This window comes from Aythya ferina, assembly GCF_964211825.1.
Source record: "Aythya ferina genome assembly, chromosome: 7".
NCBI lineage: Eukaryota > Metazoa > Chordata > Aves > Anseriformes > Anatidae > Aythya > Aythya ferina.
Window position 1 is genome coordinate 33241231 of NC_140302.1, and position 25323 is coordinate 33266553.

Below are 25323 nucleotides of genomic sequence, written 5' to 3' on the forward strand. Positions count from 1 at the left end.
TGTTACAGCCTTCCTGCTTTGGAGCATGTGCAAAACTTCTCTGAGGAAGACACCTAGATCAGCATTCAATGTCTTTTGGCTCACCGCTGAAATAGAGTAATTGCGTGCTGCAGGGGATTTTTTTTTCCGTGGAAGGTTTCTGATGGAGAAGGAGATTGAAAAGGTGGAACTTAGACTGTGAACTGGACTGGTTGAACATTTGATGATTCATGTGTACTTAATGCTTAGGACCAAAGAATATGGAGTAGCTAGAGAGCTATAATAAATTTTTGGTTTTGTTAAAATACAAACCAAATTGCCCCCATAATTTCCTCCTCTATTAAATACTGCTGGATGAATAGAAAAGATATGAGCATCACTACAGCCTTATTTACACTGACTTATTTGCACTAGGATCTGAAGTTTTCCTCACTATTTCTTAGTTATGTGTTGTTAAGTCTCATAGTAATGTCTTGTGCATCTACATATCAAATCTCAAATTTTAGGTGAAGGGTATAGTTGTTAAAGCTCTCTTAGTAAATACAAATAATGGTTGGTAATAGTTAACATCTACTCTTACACTCTTTTAAATCATTCTTACATGCCCTGCTAATGCTTATTTGAAAAGGCTCGTGTTAATGTTTATTTGTCTTTCAAAGCTTTTTGTCAGTTCAAGGAAAACTTATATTATTACTGTTCTTAGCTCAGGTTCTTGGTTAAAAACTTCACTAATTTTACTACAAAATGGGGTGGCAGCTACAAGGCGTACAATGGAATAAGTCAGTGGCTCTTGTATTTTTCCCTTTTTGAAAGGATGATTCATGCATCCTTATGACAAGACAGAGTGGATTTATAATATTATTGTATTCACACAAACCAGGCAACACCAAAGGCTGCTGCGGCACAATGAAATCCTCAGGATAGAAATATAGACCTTACAGGGGGCGAGATGTATGCGATTCTTGCAAAACCTAACTTGCAAACACAAAGTATAATCCTTTTAGGATATTTGTTTTAAACAATTCTATAGATCTTCACTGTTTTTGGACCATATCTGTTGAGTTTGCAATCAATCTAATAAAACTGAATGTCAGTGAAAACCATAACATATTTTAATCGCTTCATTTTAGGGTGCATACATCACCTTTCCCTTCCTTCTGATGTTTTTTTAGAAAAGTAGAGCAATACAAAATTCTTATCTAACAAGGATGTACTTGCAAGGTCCAAGGTGACTGGGTTAGAAAGCTAAAGTCCTATCATCAGGTTGTGAGCATGTGGGCCAGTGAGCATAACTCAGCTGAGGAATTGTGGTTGGCCAGTGCTTGGCCCTGCATTATTCTATGGCCAGCTTCTAGGCTCTCTTCTTTAAACTTGGCTGCTATTTAGGTGATGCCAAGCACAGGCTGGATCCCATTAGACCCCATTGCTTGTTCTAATTACCTGAGAGCACTCATGTTTTGTCTTCATACTAACGTACAAAACCTACTGCTTGACATTGGTATGGTCATGCTGAAGTTGTGCTGGGCTTTGTAGAAAGGCATTTAATAGGCTGGCTTGGCCTTTGGAAGTTTTCCAGTGTAGGATCTTGAAGCATGGTGCCCTCAGTATGCACCATCGTTGTGAAAAGTATGAACCGAGGACATCACCTGAGCCATAAGCATTTCAGCAAACATCTTCATAATGGATTTTGAGAAGTATCTTGGAGGCCTGGTTTTGCAGAGAGGTAGGCAAACACTTAACTATGCTCAGTATTTCCAAAACTTTCAGGAGAAAATTGTTGCTAATTTTAATGTTTAATTTTAATTGTAATGTTTAATTTTAATGACCTACATTGGCTCCCAGTTAAGCTGTGATTATGTATTGCAACATATAATGCAGCATTAAGTGTGCAAAATTGACTTCACGAGGTGTGGTGAAATTTGTTAACTTCCTTTCCCTGTCTACACATTTTTATATAATGCATAGTAATGGGGAGGCAGGGGAGAGGAACAGGTGTATTTATACCTTTAATTTAGTAAGTACAATGCTCCTGTTGTTTCACAGAGTATCACATGTGAGGCACCTACCATATTATAAAAAGCACATTTCCAGACTGGCAGAAATGACCCACACAGTTAGGCGTGAAAAAAGAAAGAAAGAAAGAAAAAAAAAAAAAGAAGTTGAACATACTGCACTTTGCACTCCATCCTGATGCAGTGGAAAATAAGAAATAGATACAGGTCAGAAAGCAGGGCCATGTTGGACTAAGTATTAGATTGGAGATATGAAGAAAAAAATTTATTGATTGATTTTTTTTTTCCATTGGTGACGATTTTAACTATTAAAAATACACATTCCTAAGTCAAACTGCCACAAGAAGTAAAACCAAACATTTAGGGAAATGTTATTTTGGCACTCAACTTTGATTTGTCATTTAAAGTGGAATTATATTGTTGTTAATCTTGCAAAAGAAACGCAGTCATATTCAGCTGTCATATTTCTTAACACAATATTTTTCATTGCATTTCTTCATTACACTTACCGAAGTTCAGAACAGATCTAGTTTTCTAACAAGAATTATTTAACTAGATATTGATTTAAAGTATTTATCGTTGTTGGTGATTGACAGATATGCCCCAGAGCTGAACAAGTGCTTTGGGTCGATATGTTTTTTAGTTTCAGTTCCATTTCCTGCAACAGACGTACCTAATTCTTCTTCATGCAAAGGATTTATAAGTGACTTATTATAGAATGTGTTAATAAATCCTATTGTTAAAAAGTATTACCAGACGTTAAACTTCCTACAGTCTGTACCAGTCACCTTATCAGCATAGCACCAGGTTTGATTATCTTTCCTGAAGTCTGAAAGACAATGCCTTGGCCATGCAAGTGGTCTTCCTGGCCTTGCATGGCTCCGTTAACAAGGTCAGGAATTGTGCAAGCTCTTCTTTGGAAGAGATGGATGTTTTGGAGAAGTTCAATTTTGAAAAGATGGTATTGAGAATAGAGCTGTGGAAAATTTAGATAATCATTCTTCTGTTGGGAGAGGTCTGTAAATCACCAACAATTTCACAGCAGGTGATATTGCTGCTTTGGTGACATGAACATAAGAAATCTGCTTATTGATTAGCGATAGCTATAAACAACCTCCTCACATTTCAGTCAGCACTTACCAGAAATGCTAATTGCATGGATTTTTTAAGAAGAGAAGTGTTAGCAAGGAGTTTATGTTTTGTCTCAACCTTACCTCAAGAGACTTTTTTTTTTTTTTTTTTCTTTTTAATTGAACTTCCCGTTGTTCATGATGACTAGCTTTTCTGGTTTGTTTTGGGGATTTTCTAATACACCTCTGTCTATATAGGTGGTAGGGCTTGTTACCCTGGCAAAAATCCAGTTGCCCTGCTGAAGCTCAGTATGTGCAAGGATGAGAGCCTCCCCTGTTCTTCTTCCAGAGCTTGTCTGAAAGCTTTTAAACGCTTGGGTCCTTCAGCTGGGAAAATCAAAACCCAGTAATCTGGACTTTTCCATTATGACTCTTGCTTTTTTTCTGCTTTTTAACCTCTGAAACAAGATAAAATCCACGAGATACAGCTCTGGGCAGCACAATGTAGATATCTACTGTGCAAGCTACCAGTTAGGAAATCTTGGGGAACACCTACATAAGCTGGGCTGATAATGAAAACCAGCGCTGGCCATCACTGTAAACTTATCTCTGGGAATCAAGACTGTTAGTCCTGCTGGGTTCTGTAGGGTCAAAAGAATTAAGTATTTGTAATTTTTTTTTCCCCACTTAAAACTACAGGTGTTCCTCCCCACATCTGTATACTTGAAACAGAGATATAATGAGACATGGGACTGGAATTTAGTATGACAAATAACAGAAAGGAATGCTTACTCTACTAGCTTTTGAATTTCCTCAAGTACCACATGTAAAAAAAAATAAATAAGCACACTATTTTTTTTTAATCCAATAATATTTCCTGCAAATAAAATGTATTATTTTTAAGTAGCTTAATTCATCTCTTTCTTTGCATTTTTATGTTTAATCACAGGATAATTTTTAGATGATGACAAGCTCTGGCAGGTATATAGGATGAAGGGAATGTCCTTGACAAAGATACCATGTTGTGGTGAGATAATTAGTTTTAATGAGTTTTTCCAAGTTCACAAAGTCATTGAAAGTCTCTAGAAGTAAGCTATTGTTGTCGTGTTCTGAGAACAAAGGGAAAAATCTGTCTAGTTAAAACAAGACATGGAAACATGGTCTTGAAAGGAGCTGGAATGGTTAAAATCTTCTAGACAAAATGATTTATGTGGGTTAATTTCAGCTTTCTCTAGGAGTTTGCTGCTTAACAGTTTGAATATGCTGTAAAGTAGCATAAAAGTTGAATAACCTGCTGTAAGTGGGTTGGTGCTGGGAAGTAATCACTGTGCAACTACTAAATGTGTGAGGAGTCATTTCACAGGAGACTTCCTGCTGTGATTTTGGTATGTGCAGTATAAAGTAGAGGTACTAAGGGATTTTTTTGTACAGAGGATGCTGGCATTCTAGCAGATGTAAATCAAAGGTACCTGTTATTAAATCTGAAGATACAGGGCCTAAGCTAACTTAAAAATGTTGACTGGAAATGTCAGAAATTTCCTCTTAGGCTAGAATAGGGTGAGGCCTGGCAAGAACTCTGAAAGCCTAGTTTGTGATAAAGAGCTGTGCTTGCGGATTTAATGTGGATAAATTAAAACACTCCACCTCTAGTCCTCTTCTGTTCTTGAACCTCCTTGACATCATCCATAAATTTTCTATTCATGGTACCACGGAACAGCTGAGGCTGACTGGCACCTCTGGAGATCATCTGGTCCACCTTCCTTCTCTAGGTGGGGTCACCAAAAGCAGGTTGCTCAGGACTGTGCCCAGTCAGATTTGACTATCTGTAAGGATGGAGGAATCCACAGCCTTGCTGGGCAACCTGTGCCAGTTGTTGACCCTGTGGCACAGAGCTGTGTAGGGAGCGGTTCTTGAAGAGCTGCTGCCTGTGGGCAGCCCCTGCAGGCTCAGTTTGGGAAGGATGGCATCCCATGGGAGGGACCCCACGGGGAGCAGAGGCAGAGAGGAACCATGACGGCGTGGCAGAGACAAAGGGTCAGGGACTGACCACAGCCCCCATTCCCCTGCACTGCTCAAGAGGAGGTAGGGGAGGGTGGATGGAGGGTAAGGTGTTTTTTGTTCACTTTTAGATCTCACTGCTCTAGTCTGTTAGTAGTAAGCGACAACTGACATTAATCTCCCTCACGTTGTGTCTGTTTTGCCCATGATGGTAACTGGTGAGTAATCTTCCTGTCACTATCTCACCCCATGAGTTTTTTTTTCCTTTTTGTTTTCATATTTTCTCCACCTGTTCTGTGTAGGAGGGGGACTAAGAGAGCGGTGTGGTGGAGCTGAGTTAGCCACCGGTGTGAAACCAGCATGCTCACCAGTGCTGAGTGCAGGGGACAATGGATCACCGCCCTCAGCTGCTGGCAACGCTTCTGAATGTGGCACCAGCATGCCATTGTCCATCTTTGCTGCAAGGGCACATTGTGGGATCAATTTGCTCCCCAGGACCCCCAGGTTCCTTGTCTGCAAAACTGCTTTCCAGCTGTTTGAGCACCTCAGCCTGTAAAAAAATGTTATTTTTCATGAATTTAGAGGAAGGAAAATGACCCTACAGCCCCTTCCGAATCATGATGTGTGATCACTCCACTGAGCACATGGTATTGTTTTTCCTTTTGTCAGGAACAGCAGAGCTGTGAATAGCAATGTTCATGCTTCCATTTCTTCATTACATGAATACAATCAGTTGTATTTACCATTGTGCTCCAGTTTGTTTGCTCTTCTCAGTGACTGCTTTGACAACTTCTGATTCTGTTTCTGGACCCTGGTCTTTTGTCCTTTCTTCCTCTATTCTAGTGCTGTTAACCTTTTCAGAAAGGGAATTCCTTATCCCCTTTGTTTCTAGACCCAAGCTGTGCCTTGCTGCAGGAGGAAGGTTGGAGTCTACCATCAGGAATCATGAATTATGTCAGCTATGTGGTTTGATTAGTGTTTGTGTCATAGCCAAAATGGACAGATAAGTATAGCCTGTATGAAGTGCAATGAACAGAATATTAGACCAACAAATGTCCTATTTTTAGCTGGCCTGAGTTTCTTCTCATCACATGAGGAGAAACAGTCGAAGTGAAATATAGTGACTCCAGCTAACAAATTAGCAGGACAGGCTATTGTTCCCTAAGCATTCTAAAACTGCATTAAGACTTCACACAGACCAAGCAATGAAACCAGTTCAACAGAACTTTTGGTTTTTCTTCAACCCATATTTCTTTCTCTTTTGATAAACTTCATGATTCAAAAGGTTGAAGGAAGTTTTATTGCCAAATTCAGCTAAGGAGCATAGTGGTAGATTGAGGGAAGACACTGCTAAACCAGAGCAAGCTCAACAGAGGTCCCTGGTTAGGCTTAGTAAGAGTATTTAACAAATAGCTGACATTAATTTATTTTTGATACCAGACTCAATCGCATGTATGATGTGCTGTTTGTTGACAAGCAACAGAGAAGCAAGCGTGTAATTTCAAGAGGAAACCATCAGAAATATAAACATATATGAGACCAGAATTCTTTCTTGAAGGATTCATCATTCCTGGTATGAATTTGATGCCTCACCTTGCAATGCATTACAGTCTGCTTAATTAAGCCATTAGCTACAAGCAGCAAATAAATAAAATTGGAATGGTAGGTGCAAAGAAACACATTGGTTCACCAGTCTGGTTCCAAAGGTAATGCTGTGCCTGCACACAAGTCAAATATATAGTTAAGATAATTTGTATTAGTGACGACAGCACAAATTTTACGGGAAATGGAAACTTTGTTCTACATAGGTTATCTTTCTGTAAAGATCAGGTAGTCATAAAAATATTGGATAAGAAATCAGACATAACTTGGGCCATGACTGTTAAACTATATTTCATAATCAGCTATTGTTTGGACAGACTGGCCTTGGAAGCCTCACCCTTTCACAGGGGTAGAAGTATAAATTCTGATGCTCTGTGTTATTGGCACCTCTTGGCAAGATGGGTACCAACAAGATCTTGCTTTTCTTCTTAAGTACAGCTCTTCTGGATGCCACCACAGGTAAACCACTTAAAATTTTTAAAACTAGTATTTCAAAAAAAAAAAAAAGTAGAAAAAAGGGGATGTCTTACGCTTCTGCAGTGGTTCCATACATGTAACTCATGTGCTAATATTATCAACTTTGTGCAAAGATTGGATGTAAAATGGGTTACAATTTGATAGCATTGTGTTGTCTTATTAAAAATATGATCCATTCAACATTGTGATTAACTATTATTTATATTTAAGTAAATTTATTACAATGAAACCAATATCATTCCAACTTTTACAGTAGTGTCCTGTAGCATAGATTAAACCAAATTTAGAAAAAAAATAAACTACCTTGAAAGTACTAATAAAAGACTGCATAAATCTGTGTTCTTCAATATGAAATTAAGAAGAAATGTCATTCCTTGGCTGTAATCTATACTTGCTTTAAAATAATTCAAGGTTAACCTTCTAGATGCTTATGGAACCACCCAATACTTATTTAACTTTATATAACTTAATTGAAGCACAATAGTAAGACAGTTGCTCTTATGCATGGCATCATGTAGTACCAGGGACATGCATTTTCCTCCCAGTTATGCCACTGAGATGGTCATGCACACAGACAGAAAACCTAGAGACTGTAAAAACCCAGCCTTGCACATTTCCACAGCTAAATCATAACAGTGACAGTGTTCAGGTAGGTTGTGCTTTCTCAGAAACCAACATTTAGTATCACCGAGGACTTTCTAAAGAGTATTGATATTTCACAAGGGTGATATCTTGGACTCGCCATTCTCAGCAGACACCTCCTGAGCAGTATTACACCTGTCAGCATCATGGTTTGCATTAACAAGGGGACTTCCCAGCTTTAATTCAGGCACATGTGCTTTTAAGACATAGGCAAAAAAAAAAAAAAAAAAAAAAAAAAAGTGTTATACTCCTTCTGGGGAAACCTGTCTGTTTGCTGAAACCTATCTGTTGTTCTCTGCAGCTATGAATAAAAAAACATCCTTTGCGTCCTTCCAGTATTTAAAACATATTGGTGGGAAAAATATACAGCAGACCCTTTTCCTAAAACACATTTTCAGCAACTCTCCCTCACACCTCTCCTGTCTGTCTTGTCAGAAGATGCATCAGTGTGCTATTGTAATAGTCATTGCGTGGATTGAGTGTCTCAGAAAAAAGTTTGTCCAGCTATTTTGTTTTCCTATAGTAAACCCATTGTCTCAACTGAAATTTATAGCCCTAGAAAAAGTAATCTGCATAGTTTTTATTGATTTATTTTTAATTGCTTACAAATTGTATTTCTGTCAGTTTCTACATTAGATTGATACCAAATACACAAGTGTCTAGCTGAGAAGTAGATAAAAATGAAAAAGGAGTAATTCTGGAGAAATTCTCTCTTTTGGAAAGAATCCCATGTCCAAATAAAAGATCATGTCTCACAGTCTGGAAACTATGAAAGCACATCGATGAATAAGCCAGTACTGGGAACAAGCTTTGTAATGCTCATTCCTCCCAAAGTCCCTCACTTAATTATTGCTTTTCCTTAATCCACAGTTACAACTACCACAAGAAGCTCTCTGGGCACAAGTACATTTCCAGGTACATCTGCCATGGCTCCTTTCTGTGCACTCTTCTCGGGCTGCACTGGTTAGCAGCTCAAGCAGCTTGGCCACACACATCAGGCTAGTTCATGGTGCTGCCCCTAGGGCTGTCGTTTGCCTTGTCTGCAGGCATGGAGAGTGCAGAGATCCTGGAGAGATTGCACTGCATCATTATAGATGAGGGATATTCATGGAAAATATTCCTCACTTGAGGTTGTTTCTCCCCAGTGTGGACAAATGTAGCCACTCTTTAAACATGGCATTTCCAACAAGAAACTCAGCTTGGTTTATGAGAAACAGTGATGGTTCATTTGCCATTTCTATTTTGCTCTGTCCCCACACTGAATGCTCATGCTGAGACCCCCACACTCTGCATAGCCACTGTGACTGGACAGCAGCGACATCTCTAATACTGGGAGCAAACCTGGTCACGCTCCTTCCTCCCATAGTCCCTCACTTGCTTCTTTCTCTTCTTTCCACTGCAGCTGCAATAACCACGACGAGACCATATCCCACCACAACTCCAGGTACGTCTGAATCTCCCATGGCTCCTTTCTGTGCATTCTCAGGCAGCACTGGTTAGCAGTCCAAGCAGCTTGGCTGTCTGAAGCTGCCCAGTGCCAGGTTTGGATGGGCAGGAGGTGGTGCTGGGAGCCACATACACCAGGGCAGAACAAGGTGCTGCTCCTGGGGCTGTTGTGGTCCTCCCTGCCTGCAGGCATGGAGAGCGCAGAGCTCAGGGATTCACCGTGCCCTGTCCCAATTGCTCCTTCATCCAGAAGTGCCTCACTTGCTTCTCTCTCTTCCTCCCTCAACAGGTCGGACAGACACAACCACAGTTGGCTTCCAAGGAACTGTTCCTCCAGGTACGTCTGTGTTTTTCCAGTGTTTTCTGTGCACTCCCTTTGGGTATCATTAGTTGCTGAGTGCCAAGGTGGGCTTTGACTTTTCCATAGAGTCCCAGACACATAGCTGGGAGCTGGGGACAGAGTGCCAGCAGCTTTCCCCACATTTTCCTTGTTCCCTGCTTTCCCAGGTGTCTCCCTGAGCTTGGTGAATGGCAGGAACCGGTGTGAGGGGCGCATTGAGCTCTACCAGTATGGGAGCCGGGGCACGGTGTGTGATGACGGCTGGGACTTCAATGATGCCCAGGTTGTGTGCAGGCAGCTGGGATGCGGCTACGCTGTTTCTGCAGTGGGAAGTGCTTATTTTGGACAAGGCAGTGGCAGCATTTACCTGGACGATGTGCAGTGCACCGGGAGTGAGTCCTCCCTGTTTGAGTGCAGGAGCTCTGGCTGGGGCGTCCACAACTGTGCACACAGTGAAGACGCAGGTGTTATCTGCTCAGGTACTGTTGATTTTCCTCCATCAATCATATTGTGGTTTCATAGCTTGCCCCTAATTTTCCTGTTGTGGAGAAGGTTCAGAGCTACATTTCCCATTCCTATTTTGCTCTGTTCCCATGGTGGATGCCCGTGCTGAGATCCCCACGCTCTGCATTGCCACTTCAACCGGGCAGCAGTGACATCCCCAGTGCTGGGAGCAAACCTGGTCATGCTCCTTCCTCCCATAGTCCCTCACTTGCTTCTTTCTCTTCTTTCCACTGCAGCTGCAGTAACCACGACGAGACCATATCCCACCACAACTCCAGGTATGTCTGAATCTCCTATGGCTCCTTTCTGTGCATTCTCAGGCAGCACTGGTTAGCAGTCCAAGCAGCTTGGCTGTCTGACGCTGCCCAGTGCCAGGTTTGGATGGGCAGGAGGTGGTGCTGGGTTCTGCATGCACCAGGTGCTGCTCCTGGGGCTGTTGTGGTCCTCCTTGCCTGCAGGCATGGAAAGCGCAGAGCTCAGGGATGCACCATGCCCTGTCCTGGTTGCTCCTTCATCCAGAAGTGCCTCACTTGCTTCTCTCTCTTCCTCCCTCAACAGATCGGACAGACACAACCACAGTTGACTTCCAAGGAACTGTTCCTCCAGGTACGTCTGTGTTTTTGCAGTGTTTTCTGTGCACTCCCTTTGGGTTTCATCAGTTACTGAGTGCCAGGGTGGGCTTTGACTCTTCCACGGGGTCCCAGTGCCATAGAATATCCATAGTTGGTAGCGAATAACAAAGCCCATCATGTCCATCTCCAGCACGTGTCTAGGAGCATTGTGGAAATGCTTCTTCGGCACTCAAAGGCCTGGGGCCATGACCACTTGCCAGGGAGCCTGCTGCAGTGTCTGGCCTGCCTCTCAGTGAAGACCCTGTTCCTAACGTCCAAGCTGAGCCTCCCCTGAGGCACGTTTCAGGCCTTTCCTCGTGTCCTGTCACTGGATGGAAGAGATCGGTGTCTCCCTCACCATTCCCCATCGAGGGGAAGGCATAGGCAGCAGCGGGCTCACCCCTCAGGCTCCTCTTTTCTAATCTGAACCAACCAAGTGGCCTCATCCTCTCCTGGAAATTTCAAGCTCTCTAGCCCTTTCCCGATCTCGGTGGTCCTCTTTTAGTATGTGTGCAATCTTTTTATATCCTTCTTCTGTCACGGAGCTGCACAGAATTGCGCACAGGACTTGAGGTGCAGCCACTGCTGTGCTGAGTAGAGTGGGGCAGGCACTCCTTCCAACTGGCTAACTCAGCAGCGGTTTGTGCACCCCACATCAGGGCTGGCCCTGTGGGCAACCAGGGCCTGTTGCTGGCTAGCATGGAGCTCACGGCCACCAAAGTCCCCCAATCCCTTTCAAAGAAGCAACAGAGTCACAGAATTGAAAGATGGGAGAGCAGAAAGAGGGAAAGTCAAAGCATAATACCATGGAGGGTGGTGATCCCAGTGGCCTGAAAGTGGTGCAGTGATGAAATGCAATGGTGAGCGCAGGTGCCCATGAGCCAGCAGCTTTTGTCAGCAGCTTTTCCCACATTTTTCTTCTCCCCTGCTTTCCCAGGTGTCTCCCTGAGCTTGGTGAATGGCAGGAACCGGTGTGAGGGGCGCATTGAGCTCTACCAGTATGGGAACCGGGGCACGGTGTGTGATGACGGCTGGGACCTCAGTGATGCCCAGGTTGTGTGCAGGCAGCTGGGATGTGGCTACGCTGTTTCTGCAGTGGGAAGTGCTTATTTTGGACAAGGCAGTGGCAGCATTTACCTGGACGATGTGCAGTGCACCGGGAGTGAGTCCTCCCTGTTTGAGTGCAGGAGCTCTGGCTGGGGCGTCCACAACTGTGCACACAGTGAAGACGCAGGTGTTATCTGCTCAGGTACTGTTGATTTTCCTCCATCAATCATATTGTGGTTTCATAGATTGCCCCCACATTGCCTGTTGTGGTGAAGGTTGAGATCCACATTTCCCGTTTCTATATTGCTCTGTCCGCAAGCTGGATGCCTGTGTTGAGATCTCCACGCTCTGCATTGCCAATGTGACTGGGGAGCATTGACATCCCTAGTTCCGGGAGCAAACCCAGTCAGTCTCCTTCCTCCCAAAGTCCCTCACTTGCTTCTTTCTCTTTTGTCTTCCACAGCTGCAGTAACCACGACGAGCCCAACTCCCACCACAACTCCAGGTACGTCTGCATCTCCCGTGGCTCCTTTCTGCGCATTCTCAGGCAGCACTGGTTAGCAGCCCGAGCAGCTTGGCGGTCTGACGCTGCCCAGTGCCAGGTGTGGAGGGTCAGGAGGGCGGTGCTGGGAGCCACACGCACCAGGGCAGGGCATGGTGATGCCCCTGGGGCTGTTACGGCCCCCGTTGGAATGACTGCAATCTTTTTGTATCCTTCTTTCCTGGAGCCCAGAACTGCACACAGGACTCAAGGTGCAGGCGTAGATGTGCTGAGTAGAGTGGGGCAAGCACTCCTTCCAACTGGCTAGCTCAGTGGTGCTTTGTGCACCCCACATCAGGGCTGGCCCTGTGGGCAATGGGGGCCCGTTGCTGGCTCGCGTTGAGCTTGCATCCACCAAACCCCCCCAATCCCTTTCGAAGGAGCACGAGAGTCACAGAATAGAAGGATGGGAGAGCGGAGGCAGGCGAAAGCAGAGCCTAATAGCGTGGAGGTTGGCAATAGCGGTGGCCTGAAAGTGGTGTGGGGCTGAAATGCAATGGTGAGGGCAGGTGCCTGTGTGCCAGCAGCTTTTCCCACGTTTTCCTTGTTCCCTGCTTTCCCAGGTGGCTCGCTGAGCTTGGTGAACGGCAGGAACCGGTGTGAGGGGCGCATTGAGATCTACCAGAATGGGAGCCGGGGCACGGTGTGTGATGACGGCTGGGACCTCAATGATGCCCAGGTTGTGTGCAGGCAGCTGGGATGCGGCTACGCTGTTTCTGCATTTGGAAGTGCCTATTTTGGACAAGGCAGTGGCAGCATTTACCTGGACGATGTGCAGTGCACCGGGAATGAGTCCTCCCTGTTTGAGTGCAGGAGCTCTGGCTGGGGCGTCCACAACTGTGCACACAGTGAAGACGCAGGCGTTCTCTGCTCAGGTACTGTTGGTTTTCCTCCATCAATCATGTCATGCTTTCATAGATTGCCCCCACATTGCCTGTTGGGGAGAAGGTTCAGTGCTACATTTCCCATTCCTATTTTGCTCTGTTGCCATGCTGGATGCCCGTGCTGAGATCCCCACGCTCTACATTGCCAGCGTGACAGGGCAGCAGTGACATCCCCAGTGCTGGCAGCAAACTTGGTCACGCGCCTTCCTCCCATAGTCCCTCACTTGCTTCTTTCTCTTCCTTCCTCTGTAGCTGCAATAACCACGACGACAACCCCAAGTCCCGCAACTCCAGGTACGTCTGCATCTCCCCTGGCTCCTTTCTTCAGGCTCGGAGAACTCAGAGCTCAGGGTGCACCATGCCCTGTCCAGATTGCACCGGCATCATGAGTGGTGTTCCCCTGGCTTTCGTGTTGGGGCTTATTCTCTCTCCTATCTTAATTGATGATGTGTATGGGAGAATTAAGTGCCCCCTCAGTAGGTTTTAAGTCAACGCCAAGTTGTGAGGAAGTGTCAATCTTCTGGAGGTAGAAAGTCCCTGCAGAGGGCCCTGGTCAGGTTGGATCGATGGGCAGAGCCCCAGGGGATGAGGTTCAACATGGCTAAGTGTCAGATCCTGCATATTGGTCACAGCAACCCCGTGCATCGCTACAGTCTTGGGGCAGAGGGGCTGGAAAGCTGTGCATGAAAAAGGAGCTGGGGGAGCTGGTCAGTGCTCACCTCAACACGAGCCGGCAGTGTGCCCAGGTGGGCAAGGCCAGCGGCACCCTGCTCGTGTCAGGGATGGTGCAGCCAGCAGGGCCGGGGAGGTGATCGCCCCCTGTGCTCTGCGCTGGGTTCAGCTTTGGGCCCCTCACTACAAGGATATCGAGGCCCTGGAGAGCATCCAGAGGAGGGCCATGAAGCTGGGGAAGGGCCTGGGAAACAAGTCCTATGGGGAGAGGCTGAGGGCACTGGGGGTGTTCAGTCTGGAGAGAACAGGCTCAGAGGAGACCGCATTGCTCTCTACAGCTCCCTGAAAGGAAGGTGTGGGGAGCTGGGGTCGGCCTCTTCTCACAGGTATCTAGTGATAGGACCAGAGGGAATGGGCTCAGGTTCCATGAGGGGAGATTCAAGTTGGAAATGAGGAGCCATTTCTCCTCAGGAAGAGCAGCCAGGCATTGGGATGGGTTGCCCAGAGAGGTGGTGGCGTCACCATCCCTGGGGATGTTCAAGGAGAGGTTGGACGTGGTGCTTGGGGACATGGTTTAGTGGGTGATAGTGGTGGTAGGGGGTGGTTGGAGCAGATGATCTTGGAGGGTTTTTCCAAGCTTACTGATTCTCTGATTCGAATAGAGTGGAGGGTGTTGATCCCGGTGGCTTGAAAGTGGTGTGGTGATGAAGTGCAACGGTGAGGGCAGGTGCCTGTGTGCCAGCAGCTTTTCCCACGTTTTCCTTCTCCCCTGCTTTCCCAGGTGGCTCGCTGAGCTTGGTGAATGGCAGGAACCGGTGTGAGGGACGCATTGAGATCTACCAGAATGGGAGCCGGGGCACGGTGTGTGATGACGGCTGGGACCTCAGTGATGCCCAGGTTGTGTGCAGGCAGCTGGGATGCGGCTACGCTGTTTCTGCAGTGGGAAGTGCTTATTTTGGACAAGGCAGTGGCAGCATTTACCTGGACGATGTGCAGTGCGCAGGGAATGAGTCCTCCCTGTTTGAGTGCAGGAGCTCTGGCTGGGGTGTCCACAACTGTGGGCACAGTGAAGACGCAGGTGTTATCTGCTCAGGTACTGTTGGTTTTCCTCCATCAATCACAGAGCGCTTTCATAAATTGCCCCTATGTGCCTGACGTGGAGAAGGCTCGGAACTCACTTGTTCTAAGTCCCTCACTTGCATCTCTCTCTTCCTTCCTCTGCAGCTGCAGTAACCACGACGAGCCCAACTCCCACCACAACTCCAGGTACGTCTGCATCTCCCGTGGCTCCTTTCTGCGCATTCTCAGGCAGCACTGGTTAGCAGCCCGAGCAGCTTGGCGGTCTGACGCTGCCCAGTGCCAGGTGTGGAGGGTCAGGAGGGCGGTGCTGGGAGCCACACGCACCAGGGCAGGGCATGGTGATGCCCCTGGGGCTGTTACGGCCCCCGTTGGAATGACTGCAATCTTTTTGTATCCTTCTTTCCTGGAGCCCAGAACTGCACACAGGACTCAAGGTGCAGGCGTAGATGTGCTGAGTAGAGTGGGGCAAGCACTCCTTCCAACTGGCTAGCTCAGTGGTGCTTTGTGCACCCCACATCAGGGCTGGCCCTGTGGGCAATGGGGGCCCGTTGCTGGCTCGCGTTGAGCTTGCATCCACCAAACCCCCCCAATCCCTTTCGAAGGAGCACGAGAGTCACAGAATAGAAGGATGGGAGAGCGGAGGCAGGCGAAAGCAGAGCCTAATAGCGTGGAGGTTGGCAATAGCGGTGGCCTGAAAGTGGTGTGGGGCTGAAATGCAATGGTGAGGGCAGGTGCCTGTGTGCCAGCAGCTTTTCCCACGTTTTCCTTGTTCCCTGCTTTCCCAGGTGGCTCGCTGAGCTTGGTGAACGGCAGGAACCGGTGTGAGGGGCGCATTGAGATCTACCAGAATGGGAGCCGGGGCACGGTGTGTGATGACGGCTGGGACCTCAATGATGCCCAGGTTGTGTGCAGGCAGCTGGGATGCGGCTACGCTGTTTCTGCATTTGGAAGTGCCTATTTTGGACAAGGCAGTGGCAGCATTTACCTGGACGATGTGCAGTGCACCGGGAATGAGTCCTCCCTGTTTGAGTGCAGGAGCTCTGGCTGGGGCGTCCACAACTGTGCACACAGTGAAGACGCAGGCGTTCTCTGCTCAGGTACTGTTGGTTTTCCTCCATCAATCATGTCATGCTTTCATAGATTGCCCCCACATTGCCTGTTGGGGAGAAGGTTCAGTGCTACATTTCCCATTCCTATTTTGCTCTGTTGCCATGCTGGATGCCCGTGCTGAGATCCCCACGCTCTACATTGCCAGCGTGACAGGGCAGCAGTGACATCCCCAGTGCTGGCAGCAAACTTGGTCACGCGCCTTCCTCCCATAGTCCCTCACTTGCTTCTTTCTCTTCCTTCCTCTGTAGCTGCAATAACCACGACGACAACCCCAAGTCCCGCAACTCCAGGTACGTCTGCATCTCCCCTGGCTCCTTTCTTCAGGCTCGGAGAACTCAGAGCTCAGGGTGCACCATGCCCTGTCCAGATTGCACCGGCATCATGAGTGGTGTTCCCCTGGCTTTCGTGTTGGGGCTTATTCTCTCTCCTATCTTAATTGATGATGTGTATGGGAGAATTAAGTGCCCCCTCAGTAGGTTTTAAGTCAACGCCAAGTTGTGAGGAAGTGTCAATCTTCTGGAGGTAGAAAGTCCCTGCAGAGGGCCCTGGTCAGGTTGGATCGATGGGCAGAGCCCCAGGGGATGAGGTTCAACATGGCTAAGTGTCAGATCCTGCATATTGGTCACAGCAACCCCGTGCATCGCTACAGTCTTGGGGCAGAGGGGCTGGAAAGCTGTGCATGAAAAAGGAGCTGGGGGAGCTGGTCAGTGCTCACCTCAACACGAGCCGGCAGTGTGCCCAGGTGGGCAAGGCCAGCGGCACCCTGCTCGTGTCAGGGATGGTGCAGCCAGCAGGGCCGGGGAGGTGATCGCCCCCTGTGCTCTGCGCTGGGTTCAGCTTTGGGCCCCTCACTACAAGGATATCGAGGCCCTGGAGAGCATCCAGAGGAGGGCCATGAAGCTGGGGAAGGGCCTGGGAAACAAGTCCTATGGGGAGAGGCTGAGGGCACTGGGGGTGTTCAGTCTGGAGAGAACAGGCTCAGAGGAGACCGCATTGCTCTCTACAGCTCCCTGAAAGGAAGGTGTGGGGAGCTGGGGTCGGCCTCTTCTCACAGGTATCTAGTGATAGGACCAGAGGGAATGGGCTCAGGTTCCATGAGGGGAGATTCAAGTTGGAAATGAGGAGCCATTTCTCCTCAGGAAGAGCAGCCAGGCATTGGGATGGGTTGCCCAGAGAGGTGGTGGCGTCACCATCCCTGGGGATGTTCAAGGAGAGGTTGGACGTGGTGCTTGGGGACATGGTTTAGTGGGTGATAGTGGTGGTAGGGGGTGGTTGGAGCAGATGATCTTGGAGGGTTTTTCCAAGCTTACTGATTCTCTGATTCGAATAGAGTGGAGGGTGTTGATCCCGGTGGCTTGAAAGTGGTGTGGTGATGAAGTGCAACGGTGAGGGCAGGTGCCTGTGTGCCAGCAGCTTTTCCCACGTTTTCCTTCTCCCCTGCTTTCCCAGGTGGCTCGCTGAGCTTGGTGAATGGCAGGAACCGGTGTGAGGGACGCATTGAGATCTACCAGAATGGGAGCCGGGGCACGGTGTGTGATGACGGCTGGGACCTCAGTGATGCCCAGGTTGTGTGCAGGCAGCTGGGATGCGGCTACGCTGTTTCTGCAGTGGGAAGTGCTTATTTTGGACAAGGCAGTGGCAGCATTTACCTGGACGATGTGCAGTGCGCAGGGAATGAGTCCTCCCTGTTTGAGTGCAGGAGCTCTGGCTGGGGTGTCCACAACTGTGGGCACAGTGAAGACGCAGGTGTTATCTGCTCAGGTACTGTTGGTTTTCCTCCATCAATCACAGAGCGCTTTCATAAATTGCCCCTATGTGCCTGACGTGGAGAAGGCTCGGAACTCACTTGTTCTAAGTCCCTCACTTGCATCTCTCTCTTCCTTCCTCTGCAGCTGCAGTAACCACGACGAGCCCAACTCCCACCACAACTCCAGGTACGTCTGCATCTCCCGTGGCTCCTTTCTGCGCATTCTCAGGCAGCACTGGTTAGCAGCCCGAGCAGCTTGGCGGTCTGACGCTGCCCAGTGCCAGGTGTGGAGGGTCAGGAGGGCGGTGCTGGGAGCCACACGCACCAGGGCAGGGCATGGTGATGCCCCTGGGGCTGTTACGGCCCCCGTTGGAATGACTGCAATCTTTTTGTATCCTTCTTTCCTGGAGCCCAGAACTGCACACAGGACTCAAGGTGCAGGCGTAGATGTGCTGAGTAGAGTGGGGCAAGCACTCCTTCCAACTGGCTAGCTCAGTGGTGCTTTGTGCACCCCACATCAGGGCTGGCCCTGTGGGCAATGGGGGCCCGTTGCTGGCTCGCGTTGAGCTTGCATCCACCAAACCCCCCCAATCCCTTTCGAAGGAGCACGAGAGTCACAGAATAGAAGGATGGGAGAGCGGAGGCAGGCGAAAGCAGAGCCTAATAGCGTGGAGGTTGGCAATAGCGGTGGCCTGAAAGTGGTGTGGGGCTGAAATGCAATGGTGAGGGCAGGTGCCTGTGTGCCAGCAGCTTTTCCCACGTTTTCCTTGTTCCCTGCTTTCCCAGGTGGCTCGCTGAGCTTGGTGAACGGCAGGAACCGGTGTGAGGGGCGCATTGAGATCTACCAGAATGGGAGCCGGGGCACGGTGTGTGATGACGGCTGGGACCTCAATGATGCCCAGGTTGTGTGCAGGCAGCTGGGATGCGGCTACGCTGTTTCTGCATTTGGAAGTGCCTATTTTGGACAAGGCAGTGGCAGCATTTACCTGGACGATGTGCAGTGCACCGGGAATGAGTCCTCCCTGTTTGAGTGCAGGAGCTCTGGCTGGGGCGTCCACAACTGTGCACACAGTGAAGACGCAGGCGTTCTCTGCTCAGGTACTGTTGGTTTTCCTCCATCAATCATGTCATGCTTTCATAGATTGCCCCCACATTGCCTGTTGGGGAGAAGGTTCAGTGCTACATTTCCCATTCCTATTTTGCTCTGTTGCCATGCTGGATGCCCGTGCTGAGATCCCCACGCTCTACATTGCCAGCGTGACAGGGCAGCAGTGACATCCCCAGTGCTGGCAGCAAACTTGGTCACGCGCCTTCCTCCCATAGTCCCTCACTTGCTTCTTTCTCTTCCTTCCTCTGTAGCTGCAATAACCACGACGACAACCCCAAGTCCCGCAACTCCAGGTACGTCTGCATCTCCCCTGGCTCCTTTCTTCAGGCTCGGAGAACTCAGAGCTCAGGGCTGCACCATGCCCTGTCCAGATTGCACCGGCATCATGAGTGGTGTTCCCCTGGCTTTCGTGTTGGGGCTTATTCTCTCTCCTATCTTAATTGATGATGTGTATGGGAGAATTAAGTGCCCCCTCAGTAGGTTTTAAGTCAACGCCAAGTTGTGAGGAAGTGTCAATCTTCTGGAGGTAGAAAGTCCCTGCAGAGGGCCCTGGTCAGGTTGGATCGATGGGCAGAGCCCCAGGGGATGAGGTTCAACATGGCTAAGTGTCAGATCCTGCATATTGGTCACAGCAACCCCGTGCATCGCTACAGTCTTGGGGCAGAGGGGCTGGAAAGCTGTGCATGAAAAAGGAGCTGGGGGAGCTGGTCAGTGCTCACCTCAACACGAGCCGGCAGTGTGCCCAGGTGGGCAAGGCCAGCGGCACCCTGCTCGTGTCAGGGATGGTGCAGCCAGCAGGGCCGGGGAGGTGATCGCCCCCTGTGCTCTGCGCTGGGTTCAGCTTTGGGCCCCTCACTACAAGGACAGCGAGGCCCTGGAGAGCGTCCAGAGGAGGGCCATGAAGCTGGGGAAGGGCCTGGGAAACAAGTCCTATGGGGAGAGGCTGAGGGCACTGGGGGTGTTCAGTCTGGAGAGAACAGGCTCAGAGGAGACCGCATTGCTCTCTACAGCTCCCTGAAAGGAAGGTGTGGGGAGCTGGGGTCGGCCTCTTCTCACAGGTATCTAGTGATAGGACCAGAGGGAATGGGCTCAGGTTCCATGAGGGGAGATTCAAGTTGGAAATGAGGAGCCATTTCTCCTCAGGAAGAGCAGCCAGGCATTGGGATGGGTTGCCCAGAGAGGTGGTGGCGTCACCATCCCTGGGGATGTTCAAGGAGAGGTTGGACGTGGTGCTTGGGGACATGGTTTAGTGGGTGATAGTGGTGGTAGGGGGTGGTTGGAGCAGATGATCTTGGAGGGTTTTTCCAAGCTTACTGATTCTCTGATTCGAATAGAGTGGAGGGTGTTGATCCCGGTGGCTTGAAAGTGGTGTGGTGATGAAGTGCAACGGTGAGGGCAGGTGCCTGTGTGCCAGCAGCTTTTCCCACGTTTTCCTTCTCCCCTGCTTTCCCAGGTGGCTCGCTGAGCTTGGTGAATGGCAGGAACCGGTGTGAGGGACGCATTGAGATCTACCAGAATGGGAGCCGGGGCACGGTGTGTGATGACGGCTGGGACCTCAGTGATGCCCAGGTTGTGTGCAGGCAGCTGGGATGCGGCTACGCTGTTTCTGCAGTGGGAAGTGCTTATTTTGGACAAGGCAGTGGCAGCATTTACCTGGACGATGTGCAGTGCGCAGGGAATGAGTCCTCCCTGTTTGAGTGCAGGAGCACTGGCTGGGGTGTCCACAACTGTGGGCACAGTGAAGACGCAGGTGTTATCTGCTCAGGTACTGTTGGTTTTCCTCCATCAATCACAGAGCGCTTTCATAAATTGCCCCTATGTGCCTGACGTGGAGAAGGCTCGGAACTCACTTGTTCTAAGTCCCTCACTTGCATCTCTCTCTTCCTTCCTCTGCAGCTGCAGTAACCACGACGAGCCCAACTCCCACCACAACTCCAGGTACGTCTGCATCTCCCGTGGCTCCTTTCTGCGCATTCTCAGGCAGCACTGGTTAGCAGCCCGAGCAGCTTGGCGGTCTGACGCTGCCCAGTGCCAGGTGTGGAGGGTCAGGAGGGCGGTGCTGGGAGCCACACGCACCAGGGCAGGGCATGGTGATGCCCCTGGGGCTGTTACGGCCCCCGTTGGAATGACTGCAATCTTTTTGTATCCTTCTTTCCTGGAGCCCAGAACTGCACACAGGACTCAAGGTGCAGGCGTAGATGTGCTGAGTAGAGTGGGGCAAGCACTCCTTCCAACTGGCTAGCTCAGTGGTGCTTTGTGCACCCCACATCAGGGCTGGCCCTGTGGGCAATGGGGGCCCGTTGCTGGCTCGCGTTGAGCTTGCATCCACCAAACCCCCCCAATCCCTTTCGAAGGAGCACGAGAGTCACAGAATAGAAGGATGGGAGAGCGGAGGCAGGCGAAAGCAGAGCCTAATAGCGTGGAGGTTGGCAATAGCGGTGGCCTGAAAGTGGTGTGGGGCTCAAATGCAATGGTGAGGGCAGGTGCCTGTGTGCCAGCAGCTTTTCCCACGTTTTCCTTGTTCCCTGCTTTCCCAGGTGGCTCGCTGAGCTTGGTGAACGGCAGGAACCGGTGTGAGGGGCGCATTGAGATCTACCAGAATGGGAGCCGGGGCACGGTGTGTGATGACGGCTGGGACCTCAATGATGCCCAGGTTGTGTGCAGGCAGCTGGGATGCGGCTACGCTGTTTCTGCATTTGGAAGTGCCTATTTTGGACAAGGCAGTGGCAGCATTTACCTGGACGATGTGCAGTGCACCGGGAATGAGTCCTCCCTGTTTGAGTGCAGGAGCTCTGGCTGGGGCGTCCACAACTGTGCACACAGTGAAGACGCAGGCGTTCTCTGCTCAGGTACTGTTGGTTTTCCTCCATCAATCATGTCATGCTTTCATAGATTGCCCCCACATTGCCTGTTGGGGAGAAGGTTCAGTGCTACATTTCCCATTCCTATTTTGCTCTGTTGCCATGCTGGATGCCCGTGCTGAGATCCCCACGCTCTACATTGCCAGCGTGACAGGGCAGCAGTGACATCCCCAGTGCTGGCAGCAAACTTGGTCACGCGCCTTCCTCCCATAGTCCCTCACTTGCTTCTTTCTCTTCCTTCCTCTGTAGCTGCAATAACCACGACGACAACCCCAAGTCCCGCAACTCCAGGTACGTCTGCATCTCCCCTGGCTCCTTTCTTCAGGCTCGGAGAACTCAGAGCTCAGGGCTGCACCATGCCCTGTCCAGATTGCACCGGCATCATGAGTGGTGTTCCCCTGGCTTTCGTGTTGGGGCTTATTCTCTCTCCTATCTTAATTGATGATGTGTATGGGAGAATTAAGTGCCCCCTCAGTAGGTTTTAAGTCAACGCCAAGTTGTGAGGAAGTGTCAATCTTCTGGAGGTAGAAAGTCCCTGCAGAGGGACCTGGTCAGGTTGGATCGATGGGCAGAGCCCCAGGGGATGAGGTTCAACATGGCTAAGTGTCAGATCCTGCATATTGGTCACAGCAACCCCGTGCATCGCTACAGTCTTGGGGCAGAGGGGCTGGAAAGCTGTGCATGAAAAAGGAGCTGGGGGAGCTGGTCAGTGCTCACCTCAACACGAGCCGGCAGTGTGCCCAGGTGGGCAAGGCCAGCGGCACCCTGCTCGTGTCAGGGATGGTGCAGCCAGCAGGGCCGGGGAGGTGATCGCCCCCTGTGCTCTGCGCTGGGTTCAGCTTTGGGCCCCTCACTACAAGGACAGCGAGGCCCTGGAGAGCGTCCAGAGGAGGGCCATGAAGCTGGGGAAGGGCCTGGGAAACAAGTCCTATGGGGAGAGGCTGAGGGCACTGGGGGTGTTCAGTCTGGAGAGAACAGGCTCAGAGGAGACCGCATTGCTCTCTACAGCTCCCTGAAAGGAAGGTGTGGGGAGCTGGGGTCGGCCTCTTCTCACAGGTATCTAGTGATAGGACCAGAGGGAATGGGCTCAGGTTCCATGAGGGGAGATTCAAGTTGGAAATGAGGAGCCATTTCTCCTCAGGAAGAGCAGCCAGGCATTGGGATGGGTTGCCCAGAGAGGTGGTGGCGTCACCATCCCTGGGGATGTTCAAGGAGAGGTTGGACGTGGTGCTTGGGGACATGGTTTAGTGGGTGATAGTGGTGGTAGGGGGTGGTTGGAGCAGATGATCTTGGAGGGTTTTTCCAAGCTTACTGATTCTCTGATTCGAATAGAGTGGAGGGTGTTGATCCCGGTGGCTTGAAAGTGGTGTGGTGATGAAGTGCAACGGTGAGGGCAGGTGCCTGTGTGCCAGCAGCTTTTCCCACGTTTTCCTTCTCCCCTGCTTTCCCAGGTGGCTCGCTGAGCTTGGTGAATGGCAGGAACCGGTGTGAGGGACGCATTGAGATCTACCAGAATGGGAGCCGGGGCACGGTGTGTGATGACGGCTGGGACCTCAGTGATGCCCAGGTTGTGTGCAGGCAGCTGGGATGCGGCTACGCTGTTTCTGCAGTGGGAAGTGCTTATTTTGGACAAGGCAGTGGCAGCATTTACCTGGACGATGTGCAGTGCGCAGGGAATGAGTCCTCCCTGTTTGAGTGCAGGAGCTCTGGCTGGGGTGTCCACAACTGTGGGCACAGTGAAGACGCAGGTGTTATCTGCTCAGGTACTGTTGGTTTTCCTCCATCAATCACAGAGCGCTTTCATAAATTGCCCCTATGTGCCTGACGTGGAGAAGGCTCGGAACTCACTTGTTCTAAGTCCCTCACTTGCATCTCTCTCTTCCTTCCTCTGCAGCTGCAGTAACCACGACGAGCCCAACTCCCACCACAACTCCAGGTACGTCTGCATCTCCCGTGGCTCCTTTCTGCGCATTCTCAGGCAGCACTGGTTAGCAGCCCGAGCAGCTTGGCGGTCTGACGCTGCCCAGTGCCAGGTGTGGAGGGTCAGGAGGGCGGTGCTGGGAGCCACACGCACCAGGGCAGGGCATGGTGATGCCCCTGGGGCTGTTACGGCCCCCGTTGGAATGACTGCAATCTTTTTGTATCCTTCTTTCCTGGAGCCCAGAACTGCACACAGGACTCAAGGTGCAGGCGTAGATGTGCTGAGTAGAGTGGGGCAAGCACTCCTTCCAACTGGCTAGCTCAGTGGTGCTTTGTGCACCCCACATCAGGGCTGGCCCTGTGGGCAATGGGGGCCCGTTGCTGGCTCGCGTTGAGCTTGCATCCACCAAACCCCCCCAATCCCTTTCGAAGGAGCACGAGAGTCACAGAATAGAAGGATGGGAGAGCGGAGGCAGGCGAAAGCAGAGCCTAATAGCGTGGAGGTTGGCAATAGCGGTGGCCTGAAAGTGGTGTGGGGCTGAAATGCAATGGTGAGGGCAGGTGCCTGTGTGCCAGCAGCTTTTCCCACGTTTTCCTTGTTCCCTGCTTTCCCAGGTGGCTCGCTGAGCTTGGTGAACGGCAGGAACCGGTGTGAGGGGCGCATTGAGATCTACCAGAATGGGAGCCGGGGCACGGTGTGTGATGACGGCTGGGACCTCAATGATGCCCAGGTTGTGTGCAGGCAGCTGGGATGCGGCTACGCTGTTTCTGCATTTGGAAGTGCCTATTTTGGACAAGGCAGTGGCAGCATTTACCTGGACGATGTGCAGTGCACCGGGAATGAGTCCTCCCTGTTTGAGTGCAGGAGCTCTGGCTGGGGCGTCCACAACTGTGCACACAGTGAAGACGCAGGCGTTCTCTGCTCAGGTACTGTTGGTTTTCCTCCATCAATCATGTCATGCTTTCATAGATTGCCCCCACATTGCCTGTTGGGGAGAAGGTTCAGTGCTACATTTCCCATTCCTATTTTGCTCTGTTGCCATGCTGGATGCCCGTGCTGAGATCCCCACGCTCTACATTGCCAGCGTGACAGGGCAGCAGTGACATCCCCAGTGCTGGCAGCAAACTTGGTCACGCGCCTTCCTCCCATAGTCCCTCACTTGCTTCTTTCTCTTCCTTCCTCTGTAGCTGCAATAACCACGACGACAACCCCAAGTCCCGCAACTCCAGGTACGTCTGCATCTCCCCTGGCTCCTTTCTTCAGGCTCGGAGAACTCAGAGCTCAGGGCTGCACCATGCCCTGTCCAGATTGCACCGGCATCATGAGTGGTGTTCCCCTGGCTTTCGTGTTGGGGCTTATTCTCTCTCCTATCTTAATTGATGATGTGTATGGGAGAATTAAGTGCCCCCTCAGTAGGTTTTAAGTCAACGCCAAGTTGTGAGGAAGTGTCAATCTTCTGGAGGTAGAAAGTCCCTGCAGAGGGACCTGGTCAGGTTGGATCGATGGGCAGAGCCCCAGGGGATGAGGTTCAACATGGCTAAGTGTCAGATCCTGCATATTGGTCACAGCAACCCCGTGCATCGCTACAGTCTTGGGGCAGAGGGGCTGGAAAGCTGTGCATGAAAAAGGAGCTGGGGGAGCTGGTCAGTGCTCACCTCAACACGAGCCGGC

General features: G+C 50.1%; 1 protein-coding gene across 1 annotated transcript in view; it reads left to right on the top strand.

The window, feature by feature from the left end:
• Positions 1-6858: 6858 nt before the first annotated feature.
• The window catches only part of DMBT1 (deleted in malignant brain tumors 1), a gene marked incomplete at its 3' end in the record, with an annotated part of 83895 nt that continues 65430 nt past the window's right edge, over positions 6859-25323 (top strand). The window contains exons 1-22 of the mRNA XM_084525505.1: positions 6859-7120; positions 8651-8695; positions 9183-9224; positions 10307-10348; positions 10629-10676; positions 11619-11930; positions 12192-12233; positions 12833-13144; positions 14607-14918; positions 15050-15091; positions 15691-16002; positions 17465-17776; positions 17908-17949; positions 18549-18860; positions 20324-20635; positions 20767-20808; positions 21408-21719; positions 21981-22022; positions 23183-23494; positions 23626-23667; positions 24267-24578; positions 24840-24881. Coding sequence (XP_084381631.1) covers positions 7060-7120; positions 8651-8695; positions 9183-9224; positions 10307-10348; positions 10629-10676; positions 11619-11930; positions 12192-12233; positions 12833-13144; positions 14607-14918; positions 15050-15091; positions 15691-16002; positions 17465-17776; positions 17908-17949; positions 18549-18860; positions 20324-20635; positions 20767-20808; positions 21408-21719; positions 21981-22022; positions 23183-23494; positions 23626-23667; positions 24267-24578; positions 24840-24881 — 3652 coding nt within the window. The 5' untranslated portion in view covers positions 6859-7059. The remainder of the gene's footprint in view (positions 7121-8650; positions 8696-9182; positions 9225-10306; positions 10349-10628; positions 10677-11618; positions 11931-12191; positions 12234-12832; positions 13145-14606; positions 14919-15049; positions 15092-15690; positions 16003-17464; positions 17777-17907; positions 17950-18548; positions 18861-20323; positions 20636-20766; positions 20809-21407; positions 21720-21980; positions 22023-23182; positions 23495-23625; positions 23668-24266; positions 24579-24839; positions 24882-25323) is intronic.